The sequence below is a fragment of the Bombina bombina genome, chromosome 8, assembly GCF_027579735.1.
Source record: "Bombina bombina isolate aBomBom1 chromosome 8, aBomBom1.pri, whole genome shotgun sequence".
Taxonomy (NCBI): Eukaryota; Metazoa; Chordata; class Amphibia; order Anura; family Bombinatoridae; genus Bombina; species Bombina bombina.
In genome coordinates this window covers 174,887,995-174,904,164 of record NC_069506.1, presented here as the reverse complement: position 1 = coordinate 174,904,164, position 16,170 = coordinate 174,887,995, and the positions used below count along the sequence as shown (strand labels likewise).

General features: G+C 37.2%; 1 protein-coding gene across 4 annotated transcripts in view; it reads left to right on the top strand.

Moving 5' to 3' along the window:
• The first annotated feature begins 98 nt into the window (after positions 1–98).
• Positions 99–16,170, top strand: part of TFPT (TCF3 fusion partner) — a 32,886-nt gene continuing 16,814 nt past the window's right edge. The window contains exons 1-4 of one of the 4 annotated variants that reach the window (XM_053690721.1): positions 99–188; positions 576–619; positions 4,789–5,037; positions 15,082–15,152. In XM_053690721.1, coding sequence (XP_053546696.1) covers positions 4,798–5,037; positions 15,082–15,152 — 311 coding nt within the window. In that variant the 5' untranslated portion in view covers positions 99–188; positions 576–619; positions 4,789–4,797. Of the gene's footprint in view, positions 189–403; positions 505–575; positions 620–4,788; positions 5,038–15,081; positions 15,153–16,170 lie in introns of those variants that run through there. The other 3 variants (XM_053690720.1, XM_053690719.1, XM_053690722.1) reach the window with 3 other exon arrangements.

Below are 16,170 nucleotides of genomic sequence, written 5' to 3'. Positions count from 1 at the left end.
AACCTATTAGCCATAGTAACTGTCAATCATTAAGAGGCTGTCCTGCAGGTGAAAAGAATATTTGTATTGGTTCGTTGTTTTTTTCTTTCTTTGAATAACTTTATTGATAATATGGGAAGTGTTTTGCAAACAAGAATCCTGTATGCTGGACGGTATCAGTCAACATGCGCTGATGGAAATATGAGAGGGTATGCTGATGTGAATGTATCTGTTGTCTGGTAACGAGTGTGTACCTTCAAAATTTAAATGTTCTCATATTTGCTAAATAATAAAGCCCTTGCACGAATAGCAGCCAGTAATATCCCCCAACACGAATTAATACGTCCACCAACCCTGCATTGGAGCTAGAGAGATTTGCTTTTCTAAATTTCTACAAATAATACAATGCTGCTTTATTGTATAGGACACTTCAGGAATATGAATCGTTTCATTCTCTTTGTGTTCCTGCATAGTAATCCTGTGATTAGTAAGAGCTAAAGTCTATGTAATATTGCTTTACCTCAGGTAAGATAGCTTTATAAAATGTGCCAGCTCTGTATGTATTCTTACTTTACATGTACTTTCTCTCATTTCAGTTCTTCGCTTTGGCTCATATGAGCTGCACTTCACAGGACAGAACGTAAGTCTGGGGTTAGCTGTACCACCTAGCTATAGATGAATTGCCTAGTAAATGGGGTTGTACTATAGTGAGTAGGGTTACTAGCTGCTATTCAGAAAAAATACCGGACGACCTATAAAGTAATTGGATATGGGATGTAGCTGGGTTCACACAATGTATCCACAAAAGCTCAACCTTAGGCCCCACCCTTGATCCCACCACATATATTTTTCACAATTAAGCAGTCATTGTATCCCCTTGTACAGAGCAGTGATGTGACCACCTTGGCTGCTAGAGGTACACACCCAACGATGATTGAACGCCCCCATGGTTGCCTGTAACACATATAATAAAAAATGCACAGTGTAACTTCTTTTTGAGCCATATTTCTAATGCATGAAGGCCCTTTACATTTAGCTGACAGGGGTCTTTAAAATACTGGACATTTAAAGGGACACTGAAACCAATTTTTTTTCTTTCGTGATTCAGATTGAGCATGCAATTTTTTTTTTATTTTTTTTTTTATATATAAGTTTTTTATTTAGGTATTTAGCATTACAAAGTAATTAAAGAGACATTAGATACAACATATTTAGTACATAATAACCAGTGCACATAAAGCATGAAATGAAACGGTACTACAAAATACACATATCTTCATCAATAATACAACTGAGATGTATATAAATATCCAAATTAAGTATTGAAACCCGACTAAACAAGCTAAAGGCACATATATTCATTATTTCTACTGGGTAAGGATACCTATTTTTTCATTGTTTTATATATTTAGATAAACACTTCTCCCAATTAGACTAGCCCACCCAATAGTATGATACCTGACATCTGCTTGTAAGTAATGGACAAGAAATCATCAAACAAACTGTAGGAGAAGGGAATACAATTTACTCTATATGTATGTATTGTTTATAAGTTGGTCAATAAAGACCTGTCACAGGGAACCGAGAACATCTTGAGATTATCTTAGGAGAAACTCTATTTACATTAGGTATGTTTAATGTAACATAATAATATAATAACATGTTTGCTCTCCTTACTCAGATATGGAGAGGCTCTCAGAGCAGCTTTAAACAGAGTATAGTCCTCTACTGTCAAGACCTAAACCACTCCAGTTTTATCTCTCCTGACTCAGTAAAACAATTGAGACCTCAGTTATATAAATAATTATGTACCCTCTTTGTTGGGGAGGGGCCTCATGCAGGGTTAACTGTTTGCAAAGCCTCTCTATATAACCATTAATGGGATATCTGCCGTTAAGATATATAAAGGTGTTTTAGGGTCCCCTTCACATAGGCGACACACTTAAGGTGACTTATGAGATTCTAACTAGACTATTCTTATTATATACAGAGCTATAATTTTAGTAGATTATGTAGAATCTAACCTATCCTTAAAGGCAGGTACTATTACACACACAATATTGCTCCCAGTAAGTAAGCTTTTAATCAGGAGCATCAGGGAACGTCTAATACAAATAATTACCTAATCATTTATGAGACTATATATCCAAACAGTATGCAATAAAGAACTGCAAATGAGGTTTATTATAACACAGATAATAGTCATTAGTCACCTATGAAAGCACAGTAGAATGTTTAACACCATAAGTTAGTAACTGTAGACTAATTTAGCGATCTCATATATATATGAAAGTACCTCACAACAGTTCCGGTGCTGTCCATATGTCAAATTATAAGGCAACATAGTCATATATTTGGAAAAGTCCAGCTGTTATGTACATGCTCAAAGTCAACTCCAGACCTGATGGTATGCATGAATAAAAACAATAGAGAGAAGGATGCCAAGATTATGCGTGTAATGATGAGGGACCTCGAACCTAATTACACTCCTTGGCCCCATTTGTGCAAAAGAAAGCATGGCATCCAGTATAACACTTCCAGAACTACCCCACTCCTACTCTCGTGAAGCAATGTGTAGGAGAAGGGAACACAACTCGCAATAACAAACATCCATCTGTATAATCACCGGTAAGTGGTATGGCGGGCCAGAGCTGCCACTGCTCACTCAATAGCAACCCCAGACCGCCTCTCCATTGGGCACTGCTAGCTAGAATCTTCTGTACCCCTGAGGGCCCGACACCAGCTGGAGGACTTCCTCCCGGTACTTCCACCAAAGCCTCTGCACCCCCTAGGGGATCGGCCGCATCCCTTCCCAGGGGAGCCGAGGGCAGCCATAAACAATCCGGGAGTACGACCATAGGCATAAGACCTCTCGGTACTTGATAATGGGGCGTCGGGCTAGGCTGGTATGGCAAACCACGCGGGATCAATTCTGGCTGGGAAACCACAGATCCATAAGTCCATGCAGTGACCGACTTCGCCAGAGTGCTTCCTTGCACTGTTGAGAGTATCCCTACCGGGTCCGACACCCGACACATGGCTCTTAGTTCTGTGAACCTGCGGTCAATCAGTTGATCCAGAGCTTTTAGCTTAGCTTGCATTATAACGTAGAAATTCTCCATATTGTCAGCTTTGTTTAATGTTCTGGTTTTTGCAATATATTGCGGCAGATGAATACTGCTCTACTCGAGTAACATGCAAACTCGAGGGGGGTAGTGCATGTGTGTTGCGTATTTGCGGCCTACTTTCCAGGATTTATCTGTTAGAGCTCAGTGAAGAAAATTCTTTAAAATAAAGTGTCATTTAGCTCCTCTTCTTCTCACATGCAAGTTAAACAAATTTCAGTGTGATCTGACAAATTTAGAAGACATTTTCACCATATATTTACATACACCTAAGGAGCTTCATGAAAATGCTGCTGATCATGGCCGACTTCCTGACACGCCCCCCTGAGCATGCAATTTTAAGCAACTTTCTAATTTACTCCTATTATCAAATGTTCTTCATTCTCTTGGTATCTTTATTTAAAAAGCAAGAATGTAAGTTTAGATGCCGGCCCATTTCTGGGGAACAACCTGGGCTGTTCTTGCTGATTGGTGGATAAATTCACCCACTAATAAACAGGTGCTGTCTAATGGTCTGAACCAAAATTTGTCTGGCTCCTTAGCTTAGATGCATCCTTTTTCAAATAAAGATAGCAAGAGAATGAAGAAAAATTGATAATAGGAGTAAATTAGAAAGTTGCTTAAAATTGCATGCTCTATCTGAATCACGAAAGAAAAAATTTGGGTTCAGTGACCCTTTTTAAGTGTCCAGTATTTTTGTACAGATTTTGCTGGACAGCCTGCTAAAATACTGGACTGTCTGGTTGAATACTGGACACCTCACAACGCTAATAGTGAGGCATTATCAGACTAATAACTACTGGGTAGCTTTGTAGCACAAATTATATTAAAAAAGAGCACATCATAACTGATCACTGTAACTTATACTGGCACGCAGTTAAAGTGAATGTAAATTTTGATGCTAAAGTGCCCGTTAATTTTATTAAAAACAGGGGCACTTTAATTCATCAAAATTTATATTTCACTTGTGTTGTGAAAAAATACATACCGTTTAAACTTGACAGAAATGATGGATAGGTCATCCTCCAATCACAGCTTCCCCCCCGGGGGAATCAGTGTCTGATTCAACGCCGTGATTGGAGGAAGTCGGATTCCTCATTTTAGACCCAGGAAGAGGCTTTGCGACGGGTGGAGGAAGCTGGAGCTGCTGTCAAGATTAAAAGGTAAGTGAAATGTAAATTTTTATGAATTAAAGTGCCTCTGTTTTTAATCGAATGTTTAAAAACCGGGCACTTTAGCGTCAAAATTTACATTCACTTTAAGATATATTGGGTTTAAGTTGTGCATCATTTATAGTCTCACTTTAGAAGCATTACATTACAAGCAGAGATTTGCCTTACAGTAAGCTTAGCGTCTGTGGTTCAGTGGAAACATTATGTTAATGTTTGTTTTATGTGGGAAAACCAGTCTCTTTTGGATGTGCAACGTTCTAGGCGACTATTTTTGGCAAGCTTTGATACAATGGAGAATTTATCCCACTTTAGTTGTCCATATTTATAAAGACTACCATAAACACAAATTACTTGTGGAAATAAATATATATATATATATATATATATATATATATATATATATATATATTTGTGTATATATACTCTTTTGCACAATAATCAAAATAAAATATTAACCCTTTCAAAAGCGATACTCTATGATTCAACTTGAAATATCAATAATTGTTATGTAGCTTTTTAGGATGGCATCTGTGAACTTTGAAGAATTTTCAGTACCTCCAGGATCTGAGCTAGCTCTTCCTCCACTGTTTGGGGGAAACATCTTAGAGAGTGAGCTAGAAACAGAAGTTGAGTTTGTCGATGGCGGCCTCAGTGGAGATAATCTTCAAGATGAGGAAGAAGAGGAAGCTCAGCAGCGGCAAAGAGAGCTGAACAAGCGGAAGTTCCTAGCACTGAACCGGCGATGCAAGGAAATTGAACAGGTTAGGAATATAATTCTGATATTAACCACAATATGAGCTTAGTGTGTATATTCTACTAGATTGTTTGCCCAATTATTTGTTATAATCTTGAGCCAGCTTGCTAAAGATGATATAAAAAAAAAAAGTTTTCAGAAGTTGTTGGACTCCTACTCCTGTATATGACGTTTCTCTTTCCTGACAGCTTCAGTTCTGTTTTTACCTATTTGGTATAAGGTAGTATGGGAAACATCATTGCTCTAGAATGCCCACTCATTATGGCGCACTACTGCTGCAAACGTCTGGCTGTCTTCCGACTTCTGCCCAGGCTAGTGTGGGTGTTAATATGTGATTTAGTGCCCAGGGATTTATGGGCGGTGGCCTTGCACCCTTAGGGGAGTACAACAGCATTTTATTTTTTTAATCTAGTATGTACTATTAATGGACATACGACTCAAATTCAAAATACGTTGCAGTGTGTTTTTTTTTTTATTTATTTTTCTTGTTATTTAATTGATGGAAATCTGGTAAGAAAAAAAAAAAAAAAAAAAAAAAAAATTTACAGAGGTTTAAGCGCATACTCCCTGCTCTATTCTGCGCAGTGATTTCTTCCTGGGTGTTGTAGCACATTTTATGACTGTCCATAAATGTGCTACAACAGATGCAACAAGATAAAAAATACAAATATTCAGGAGGGTTTTCTTGCCTCTGGACAGTAAAACATTGCACAATTTGTTAACCAATTTAAAAGGTAGTTGTTAACCAAAACTGAAATGAGCTGGTGGTGGGTTGTAAACATGTCTGTAATGACTCAATGTGCATTATCACCACCTCATTAAATGGTACAGCCAGCTTCGTGGCCATGTGCAGCATTTCATTGGACCCAGCTCATGTGCATATGGTCTGTATGTACCTATGCAATAGTGACAGTTTTTACTAGTAGTATTTTAACAAATACAAGTAAAATCTTTGTTTTCAAAGCTACAATGCTCCTCTGTGCATTTCAATTGTGATTAAAATGTCACTTTAAATTTTATTTTGTATGCAGAATGTTTGCAGTGCTTACTGTAATATATATTGTGCATTCTGCACATATAAAGGGAAATTAGTTTGATGTCCCCTTAAAGGGACATTAAATACTTGACTGTTAAAAATCCTTAAAACTAACTGCTACTGAATAATAACAAACTGAGCACAGTTCTCTATGCTGGAAGTTCAGCTTACCCCAAACATATTAAGAAAAGTGTTTTCTTATAGGACACTGACCCAGTGCTTGATGTGGCTATGTATGGCTCCATATTGAGACAGCACAGCATATTTACCTAGATAATGTATGCTAAGAGGAAGCACAGCTGCAGTACTGGCTCACTGTTATGCAGTGTTTGCGCTGCAGTTAATGTTGAGAATCTTTTAATTAAATACAATTTTTTCATAAACATTGTTTTCTATGTAAAATGTTTATTGCCCAGTCTTTACCACACGTCTTAACATTCCTAATCTGTGTCAGTGCAAGGCTCCAGGCAGGGTTATAAATCTTTTCAACAAAATCCGGTCCGAGAGAGGGAGGGGGAGAGAGGCTGCGTGGAAGAAAAGAGGCTGAATAACTCATGCTAAGTATATGGAGCATGAGTTCTTTAGCCTGCTCTTCCTCAGAGCCTTTCTCCCCCCATCCTCTTCCGGACCAGAGTTTGTTGAATAGATTTATAACCCAGCCGTGCACTGACACAGATAAGGAACGTTAAGAAGTGGGGTAAAGACTGGGCAGTAAACTTTTTTTTTTTTGTACATAGAAAACAATGTTTATAAAATATTGTATTTAATTAAAAGATTCTCAACATTAACTGCAGCACAAGCACTGTAAAAAAAGTGAGCTAGTACTGCAGCTGCGATAAGCATACACTATATGGAAATATAAGAAAGTTCAGAATATTCCAGCACCAAGGTAACCCCTTGTTAAGGGTTGCAGGTGTGCAGGGTACCCAAGACCAGCACCTCAGTCCCAAGTATTTACAAGTTCCAAAAGGAGGATAACAGCACCACCAACTAGTGGATTCACAATGTTACAACCTGTCATTTTCATATAAAGCAACTGCATTTCAAATGCACATATGGTAATATAGTAACAGCTCCACCTAGTGGATTCACAGTATTATAACCTGTCAGTTTCATATAGTAACATTTTAAAGGCACACATTCCAGTCTATTTCTCTATTCATCCCCCCTGGGGTCATAGTCCCTAGCTCATGTATCCAGTATAGCTTTCTACATTGTAAGAGATAGGGTTAAAATCTTACAATGTAGAAAGCTATACTGGATACATGAGCTAGGGACTATGACCCTATATATTATATGAAAATGACAGGTTGCAACATTGTGAATCCACTAGTTGGAGCTATTACTATGTCAAAAGTGTGGAGGTGTGGCTTTGAGCTGTGTGGAGGTGTGGCTGATTTTAATTTATTGTAAAATGGACATGGCTAAGGATGCAAATCCAAAATGTTGTCACTTTGCTATGTTGGCTTAAATAAATATTTTTTTACCTTAATATTGGTGGTGCTGCTATCCTCCTTTTGGAACTATAGGGAAATATGCCGTGCATGTCACGTGCTGTGCCCCAGTGTAACGTAAGTTACAATATGGCACCATACATATCAGAATCAAGCACCTAATTAACACTCTGCTTCCAAACTATTTTTTTCAACAATTTGGGGTAAGCTGAAGAGATAAAATAAACATCAGTGATTACCTGATTTTTTATTTATTTTTTTATTAAGAAAATGTTAGTTTTTAAGATTTTTTTTTTCAGCTAAGTGTCCCTTTAACCCCTTAATGACCACAACACTTTTCCATTTCCTGTCCATTTGGGACCAAGGCTATTTTTACATTTTTGCGGTGTTTGTGTTTAGCTGTAATTTTCCTCTTACTCATTTACTGTACCCACACATATTATATACCGTTTTTCTCGCCATTAAATTGAATTTTTAACGATACCATTATTTTCATCATATCTTATAATCTACTATACATTTTTTTTATCAAATATGAGGAACAAAAGGAAAAAAAACACACTTTTTCTAACTTTGACCCCCAAAATCTGTTGCACATCTACAACCACCAAAAAACACCCATGTTAAATAGTTTCTACCAGTTCCAAAAGAGAGATAGGAAGCAATGCAGGCTGCACAACTCGATTGTAGTAAAATCCAAAAACTTTTATTGTCATCAACTAAAATATTTACAAACACAACTTCAGGTAATTACCCATACACACAGGGGGACAGAAAGACCGCCTTCCAACGCGTTTCCTGCTCAAACTGAGCACTTCATCAGGGATGGCAGCTGTTTCCCCAACACACTATTTATTGGAGTTGAGCTTGTTAACCCTTGTATGTCAAAAAGACTCAATTCAATTGTACCTCTTCAAGAAACGGTACCTTTGAACAAGGGCAAAGTTCATTTATCTCCAGTAAATATTACAAAATTTATCAAAGATAATACCTAGGTTACTTAAAGATTTAAAACATATAATCTATTTTCTGCTGGGAAGTTTAAGATTATACTTAGCGAAAACATGATTTAGAAGCATATAGTTATTCTATTTTAAATGAGAGAGATTAACTTAGTAGTGGAAAAACAAAAATTACAAACTCTTTACAATTCAAAGCCTTGAACATATTAAAGTGAGACAGAATATTTTGCACAATTCAATCTTTTGTATGCAAACATACTTCACACTGAATACATGTGACAACTCTCCTTCAGATTTCGCCCTTAACGGATTGCGAATCACTATATTGGCTAAGTAGACAATAGCTACAAATTGTTTAATACTATCAATATGCAAACTCTGATCGTGTCCTAAGAGCTTGCTGGTAACTAGCGATATTTTACATTCCACATTAAGAATGCTAAAACTAGATAGTATTATTAGGAAATAGATGTGATCTATTTATACTTATCTCGTTATACCTTTATTTGGCCATTGGGAGATATTATTTTATTGAACCTATATTTCACAAATGGGAGCTAGCTTTTTTTTTTTTTTTTTTTTAAATAGTTTCTAAATTTTGTCCTGAGTTTAGAAATACCCAATGTTTGCATGTTCTTTGCTTTTTTTGCAAGTTATAGGGCAATAAATACAAGTAGCACTTTGCTGTTTCCAAACCACTTTTTTTTCAAAATTAGCGCTAGTTACATTGGAACACAGATATCTTTCAGGAATCCCTGAATATCCCTTGACATGTGTGTGTGTATGTATGTATGTATGTATGTATATATATATATATATATATATATATATATATATATATATATATATATATATATATATATATATATATATATATATATATATATATATATATATATATATATATATATATATATATATATATATATTTTAGAAGACATCCCAAAGTTATGATCTAGGCCCATTTTGGTATATTTCATGCCACCATTTCACCGCCAAATACGATCAAATAAAAAAAAAAAATCGTTCACTTTTTCACAAATTTTTCACAAACTTTAGGTTTTTCACTGAAATTATTTACAAACAACTTGTGCAATTATGGCATAAATGGTTGCAAATGCTTCTCTGGGGTCCCCTTTGTTCAGAAATAGCAGACATATATGGCTTTGGCGTTGCTTTTTGGTAATTAAAAGGCAGCTAAATGCCGCTGCGCACCACACGTGTATTATGCCCAGCAGTGAAGGGGTTAATTAGGGAGCTTGTAGGGTTAATTTTAGCTTTAGTGTAGTAGACAGCCCAAAGTATTGATCTAGGCCCATTTTGGTATATTTTATGCCACCATTTCACCGCCAAATGCGATCAAATAAAAAAAAAAATTGTTCACTTTTTCACAAACTTTAGGTTTCTCACTGAAATTTTTTACAAACCGCTTGTGCAATTCTGGCACAAATGGTTGTAAATGCTTCTCTAGGATCCCCTTTGTTCAGAAATAGCAGACATATATTGCTTTGGCGTTGCTTTTTGGTAGTTAGAAGGCCGCTAAATGCCGCTGCGCATCACACGTGTTTTATGGCTAGCAGTGAAGGGGTTAATTAGGGAGCTTGCAGGGTTAATTTTAGCTTTAGTGTAGAGATCAGCCTCCCACCTGACACATCACACCCCCTGATCCCTCCCAGACAGCTCTCTTCCCTCTGTCCACCCCAAAATTGTCCCCACCATCTTAAGTACTGGCAGAAAGTCTGCCAGTACTAAAATAAAAGGTATCATATTTTTTTTTTATTTTTTTTTTGGAACATATATTTACATATGCTGCTGTGTAGGATTCCCCCAACCTCCATGATCTCCCCCCCAAACAGCTCTCTAACCCTCCCCCTCTACCTTATTGGGAGCCATCTTGGGTACTGGCAGCTGTCTTTTTTTTTTCTGTAGTGTAGCTTCCCCCTTTCCCAGATCCCTTAGATCCATTTAAATTCCCAATTCCCACCCCCTTTTCTCCCACTTAAAGGGACATAATACTCATATGCTAAATCACTTGAAACTGATGCAGTATAACTGTAAAAAGCTGAAATTAAAAAAAATGAAGAAATGAACAGCAGCCAATCAACATCAGCAGTGCTGAGGTCATGAACTCTTACTGTGATCTCATGAGATTTCACTTAACTCTCATGAGATTTCATAGTAAGCTTCCTTTACCTGATTGGTGAACTAATATGAGAGTGCACGATGCTAGTCCCTTCAGATGTCCCAGGACAAACACACTAAAATGCTGCTTAGAAATCCTTTACAATGGGAGGTGGCTACTGAGGAACTTTTGAGGTAAAATATCTTTCTTTTTTACATAGAGATGTTCAGGAGATATTTTCTAATCAGCTTTTTACAGCTATGCTGCATCACTTTCAAGTGTTTAAACATTTGGGTATTATGGCCCTTTAATATATAAAACATTTCTATAGTGTAGCGGTTCCCACCTGCTCTCGCCCCGTACACGCGCTCGCCGCCACCCCCCCCCCCCCCCGTGCACACGCTCGCGTCCGTGCATGCCCCCTGGCGACACCGCCCATGATCCCGCCCCCCTCTAGCATCATGTAACAGGAAGGACGGTCCACAGCACTTAGTAAAAATAATTAATTTATTAGTAACAGATTTACACAAAAAAGTGACGTTTCGGAGTTGCCTCCTTAATCATACCATGATTAAGGAGGCAACTCCGAAACGTCACTTTTTCGTGTAAATCTGTTACTAATAAATTAATTATTTTACTAAGTGCTGTGGACCGTCCTTTCTGTTACAAGTTACAGTTTGGGGATTTGGCAAATTGTGCCCTCGTCTTCACGAGCACCCACTCTTTGGTGCTGTATCCACTGCTACACATTTGGATACCCTCTAGCATCATGCACGCCATCGATTCGATGGCCGCCCACCCGCCTCCCACTCGGCTCCCACCCACCAACGATTGCGGTCATCGTTGTCCGATGCAGAGAGGGCCACAGAGTCTCTCTCTGTGCATCGGATGGGTAAGAGAGGTTATTGCAGGATGCCTCGATATCAAGGCATCACTGCAATAACCGGAAAGTGGCTGGAAGCGATCACCACCGCTTTTCAAGACTGGCGACGTACAGGGTACGTCCTTGGTCGTTAAAGGGACAGTCTACACCAGAATTGTTATTGTTTTAAAAGATAGATAATCCCTTTATTACCCATTTCCCAGTTTTGCATAACCAACAGTTATAATAATATACTTTTAACCTCTGTGATTATCTTATATCTAAGCCTCTGCAAACTGCCCCTTTTTTTCAGTTCTTTTGACAGCCTTGCAGTCTAGCCAATCAGTGCCTGCTCCCAGATTACTTCACGTGCACGAGCACAGTGTTATCTATATGAAATATGTGAACTAACACCCTCTAGTGGTCAAAAACTGTTAAAATGCAATCTGAAACAGGTGGGCTTCAAGGTCTAAGAAATTAGCATATGAACCTCCTAGGTTTAGCTTTTAACTAAGAATACCAAGAGAACAAAGCAAAATTGGTGATAAAAGTAAATTGGAAAATTGTTTAAAATTACATGGTCTATCTGAATCATGAAAGTTTATTTTGGCCTAGACTGTCCCTTTAAGTGTATTTTTTAGAGGACGTATCCCATACGTCGTCGGTTGTTAAGGGGTTAAAGTGACAGTCTAGTCCAAAATAAACTTTCATGATTCAGATAGGGAATGTAATTTTAAACAACTTTCCAATTTACTTTCATTACAAATTTTGCTTTGTTCTCTTGGTATTCTTAGCTGAAAATTAAACCTAGGAGGTTCATATGCTAATTTGCTTAAAGACCACCTCTTATCTGAATGCATTTTGACAGTTTTTCACCACTAGAGGGTGTTAGTTCATATATGTCATATAGATAACAACAATGTGCTCACGCACGTGGAGTTACCTAGGAATCGGCACTGATTGGCTAAAATGCAAGTCTGTCAAAAGAAATTAAATAAGGGGGCTGTCAGAAGATGCTTAGGTACAAGATAATCACAGAGGTAAAAAGTGTATTAATATAACTGTTGTTTATGCAAAACTAGGGAATGGTTAATAAAGGGATTATCTATCTTTTTAAACAATAATTATTATGGTGTAGACTGTCCCTTTAAAGACATTTTGCTTGTGGCTCTGTCCATAATTAGAAGGGGTGTTTTGAGTCAAGCTCTCTGTTTTGTGTTGTGCTGTTTATAATTTTATGATCAAGATAAGGCTGTATCCATGACGTGGTTATTATTTGGTCCTGCTTCAAAGAAAAATATGGAAGTTCTGTTGTAGTTCAAGTTGTCTAATGTTTTGTTGTTAAGAAGTTAGTAAGGATAAAAGGATGTCTGATTTATCCTTTTAACTTTTTATTCTGGTTGCAGATAGGGGTTAGTGCTTCCAATTATTTTTAAGACCACTAGGTTTGTTCCTCCTTATGGTTTATGACTATTTATTGTGTGGGCATATTCTGCTAGAGCAGTAGCCTCATCAATGACCTGATTTTTGAAGATTGATTTATTTTGCAAAGCAGACAACATGGTCTTCCTTGCATATCACAACTGTTTTAAGTTGTTTAATTGGAACATTGCAGTTAGCTTACTAAATAGATGTTTTCATCTATATGTTGTATGCGTTCCTTTGAGTGGGGATCTGTCCTGTTTTATGTAATTTATTTTTCAGTTTAACAGGGTATATCAAGAATTTTGTGATTCCGAAAAACAAACTAACCACTTAACCCCTTTGCTGCTGAGAGTTTCAAAGAAAAACTTGTCCAAAATACCACAGTCCAATATGCAACAGCAGCTATACCTAAGGAACCTTAGAGTGCCGGTGTAGACAGGGCATCTGCCAATACCGCAAATATAATGAAGTGCATATACATGTCCACAGCACAATTTGAAAGGAATCTTGTCTGACGTTTCGAGACAAACTCTTAATCTTGCATGTATTAAAACACAGGATGATACTCTTTTTTTAAAATACCCTGTATTTTGTGCCATTCAGGCTCTCATTTACATTTCACATCCTGTTATTGCCACCTACTGGAAAAAATATATCATTACAAGGTACATTTTACAACAATTGGTTACATTTTATATACAATTATTTTATTTGTAACAACTTCAATAATATAACTAAAATAAAAGTTAAAACTATATCTATACACTACTGACTGTTAATGCTTTCAATCACTACATTCTCTATAAGGCCTATTATGTTTTAATAAGAAGATAGACCAGTCATAGTCTCTATTGATACCCTTGGGATACATTGCATCTAATTCATATATCCAGTACATTTCTTTCTGCTTAAGCAATTTTTCTCTATCTGCACCATTTATTTGAGGTTTCTTTGTATCTATTATTTGCCACCTTAACTGGCTTATTTGATGACCATGCTGAAGAAAATGGTTAGCTACTGGTGCCTTTAATTCTTCACTTCTGATATTTGATCTGCGCTGACTCATGCATTCTCGTGCTTTACAAGTAGACTCCCCTATGTTAGATGCTACGACTGGTCTGTCTTCTTATAAAAAACATAATGGCCTTATATGAATACTTTCAATCACTACATTCTTTATATGTATTCATATATATATATTAACTTTTATTTTAGTTATATTATTGAATTTGTTACAAATAAAGTAATTGTATATAAAATGTAACCAATTATTGTAAAATGTACCTTGTAATGATATATTTCTACCAATAGGCGGCAATAACAGGATGTGAAATTTATTCAAAAGGCTGAATGGCACAAAATACAGTGTATTTAAAAAGAGTATCACCCTGTGTTTTAATACATGCAAGATTAAGAGCTCGTCTCGAAATAGGCTGAAACGTACGTCTGGGGTTTGCCATGTCTCTCAGAGAGGGATTGCCTGGTATTTCTGAGCTGGACACTGCTGTTTAGTCAGGATCAGACTGATATACTGCAGGAAAGTTCTTCCCTGTGAAAGGCACATGCTGGGCAAAAAGAGGCTGCTCCTAGGGTGGTAACTTTCGAAACAACAAGCTTTTTCTCTATTGTTTGTTCCCTGGTTGAGCGTTTATTTTTTTATGAACTCCAGGTATTGATTTAGGATCATTTTGGTATATTTCATCCCACCATTTTGACACCAAATGTAATTATTTAAAAATTAACTTTTTCACAAACTTTGGGTTTCTCACTGAAATTATTTACATACTGCTTGTGCAGTCACAAATGGTTTTAAACATTTCTATGGAATCTTTTTGTTCAGAAACCGTAGACATGCATGGCTTTGCCATTGCTTTTTGGTAATTAGAAGGCTGCTAATTGCAGCTACGCACAACCTTTCTGAAATTTTAGCTACTGGCAGACAGTCTGCCAGTATGCAGTTTAGGGCTTTTTTTTAAAATTATTTATTAAAAAAAAAAAAATCTGCAGTGTAGCTTATCACCAGCAGCATATGTGTGTAACCTCCAATCAGCAGCCTTCTTCAGCTTAGGAGTGGCAGCGCAATAATAAAATGCCTTAAAGCTTTAGATCATTTTAACCCTTTAACTTTATGTATTAAGTAAGTGTTCACCATCTTAGCGCTCTGATTTGTTCTTCTGATTTTATACCCAGGTAAATGAGCGGCTTCTCAACAGGCTCCACCAGGTTCAAAAGATAACACAAAGGCTGAAGAAAGAAAGAAGGTTGTGTATGAAATATATCTCCGACATCCTATGACAAATATTTATCCCACTGAAAAAACAATACATTGCGATCCATAATAGGGTTGCCACCTAGTTCAGGCCAAACCTGAACACTCTTGCGCTGTGCACAGCAAAGCAAACATTTTTTGCGGCGTACACACTATGTATAATGGCATATAAACACAAACTCGCACATAGTTATTCACCACACACACACTCTCTTTGACACACTTTCTCTCTCTCACACACTCTCTCTCTTTCACACAAATGCACACACTTTTTGACAAACACAAAGACACACACACACAGACAAATTCCCACACTCCTTTTGGCTGTGGCTGTTTCCCACCAAACCTGGACAATTTTATGTCCAGGACTGACTTGGCTTCAAACCTTGGCACACAAAAGGAAACTTGAACTGTCCAGGTCATTCTCGGACAGGTGGCAACCCTAATCCTTGAGCTTTAGTCCATTTATTGCCTTGTTTAATGGTTTCCTGTGTAGCTAAAAATATCCGAGAAGGTTGTAGTGGCGCTCTGTATATTGTGACTGAGAGAACTGATGGGTGAAACAGGGAGACCTAATATCTGACAGGGAGCAATACAAATATACCATGTCTAGCAGATAAGCTGAAAACGTGCATTGCTCTATAAATATGCAAACGCTGAAAATGTGTCTTCTGTAAAGATAAGCACACTCCTAGTGCTTTAACATAAAGAGTGTAGATGCAGCATAAATAAATCACAAAATGATGCCTCTGTTATATACAGTGAGATGTGGGGGCAGAGGAAAAATGAAACACAGTCCTTATTAGTCACCAAAATGGACCCTACTGCATTATACTAAATCCAGTAACAATCTTGTCTCTTCCAAATAAGGCCAGTTGTGGGTGGAGCTTGGCTATTAAAAAAAACAATCGCAGCAAACCAGGTGTTAGGACTAGTATTTTAACTTATTGCAGACTGCAGAAAAGTATTGTAATTACAAGGTGCTTACTTCCCCTTAAGCTTTTCCTTGG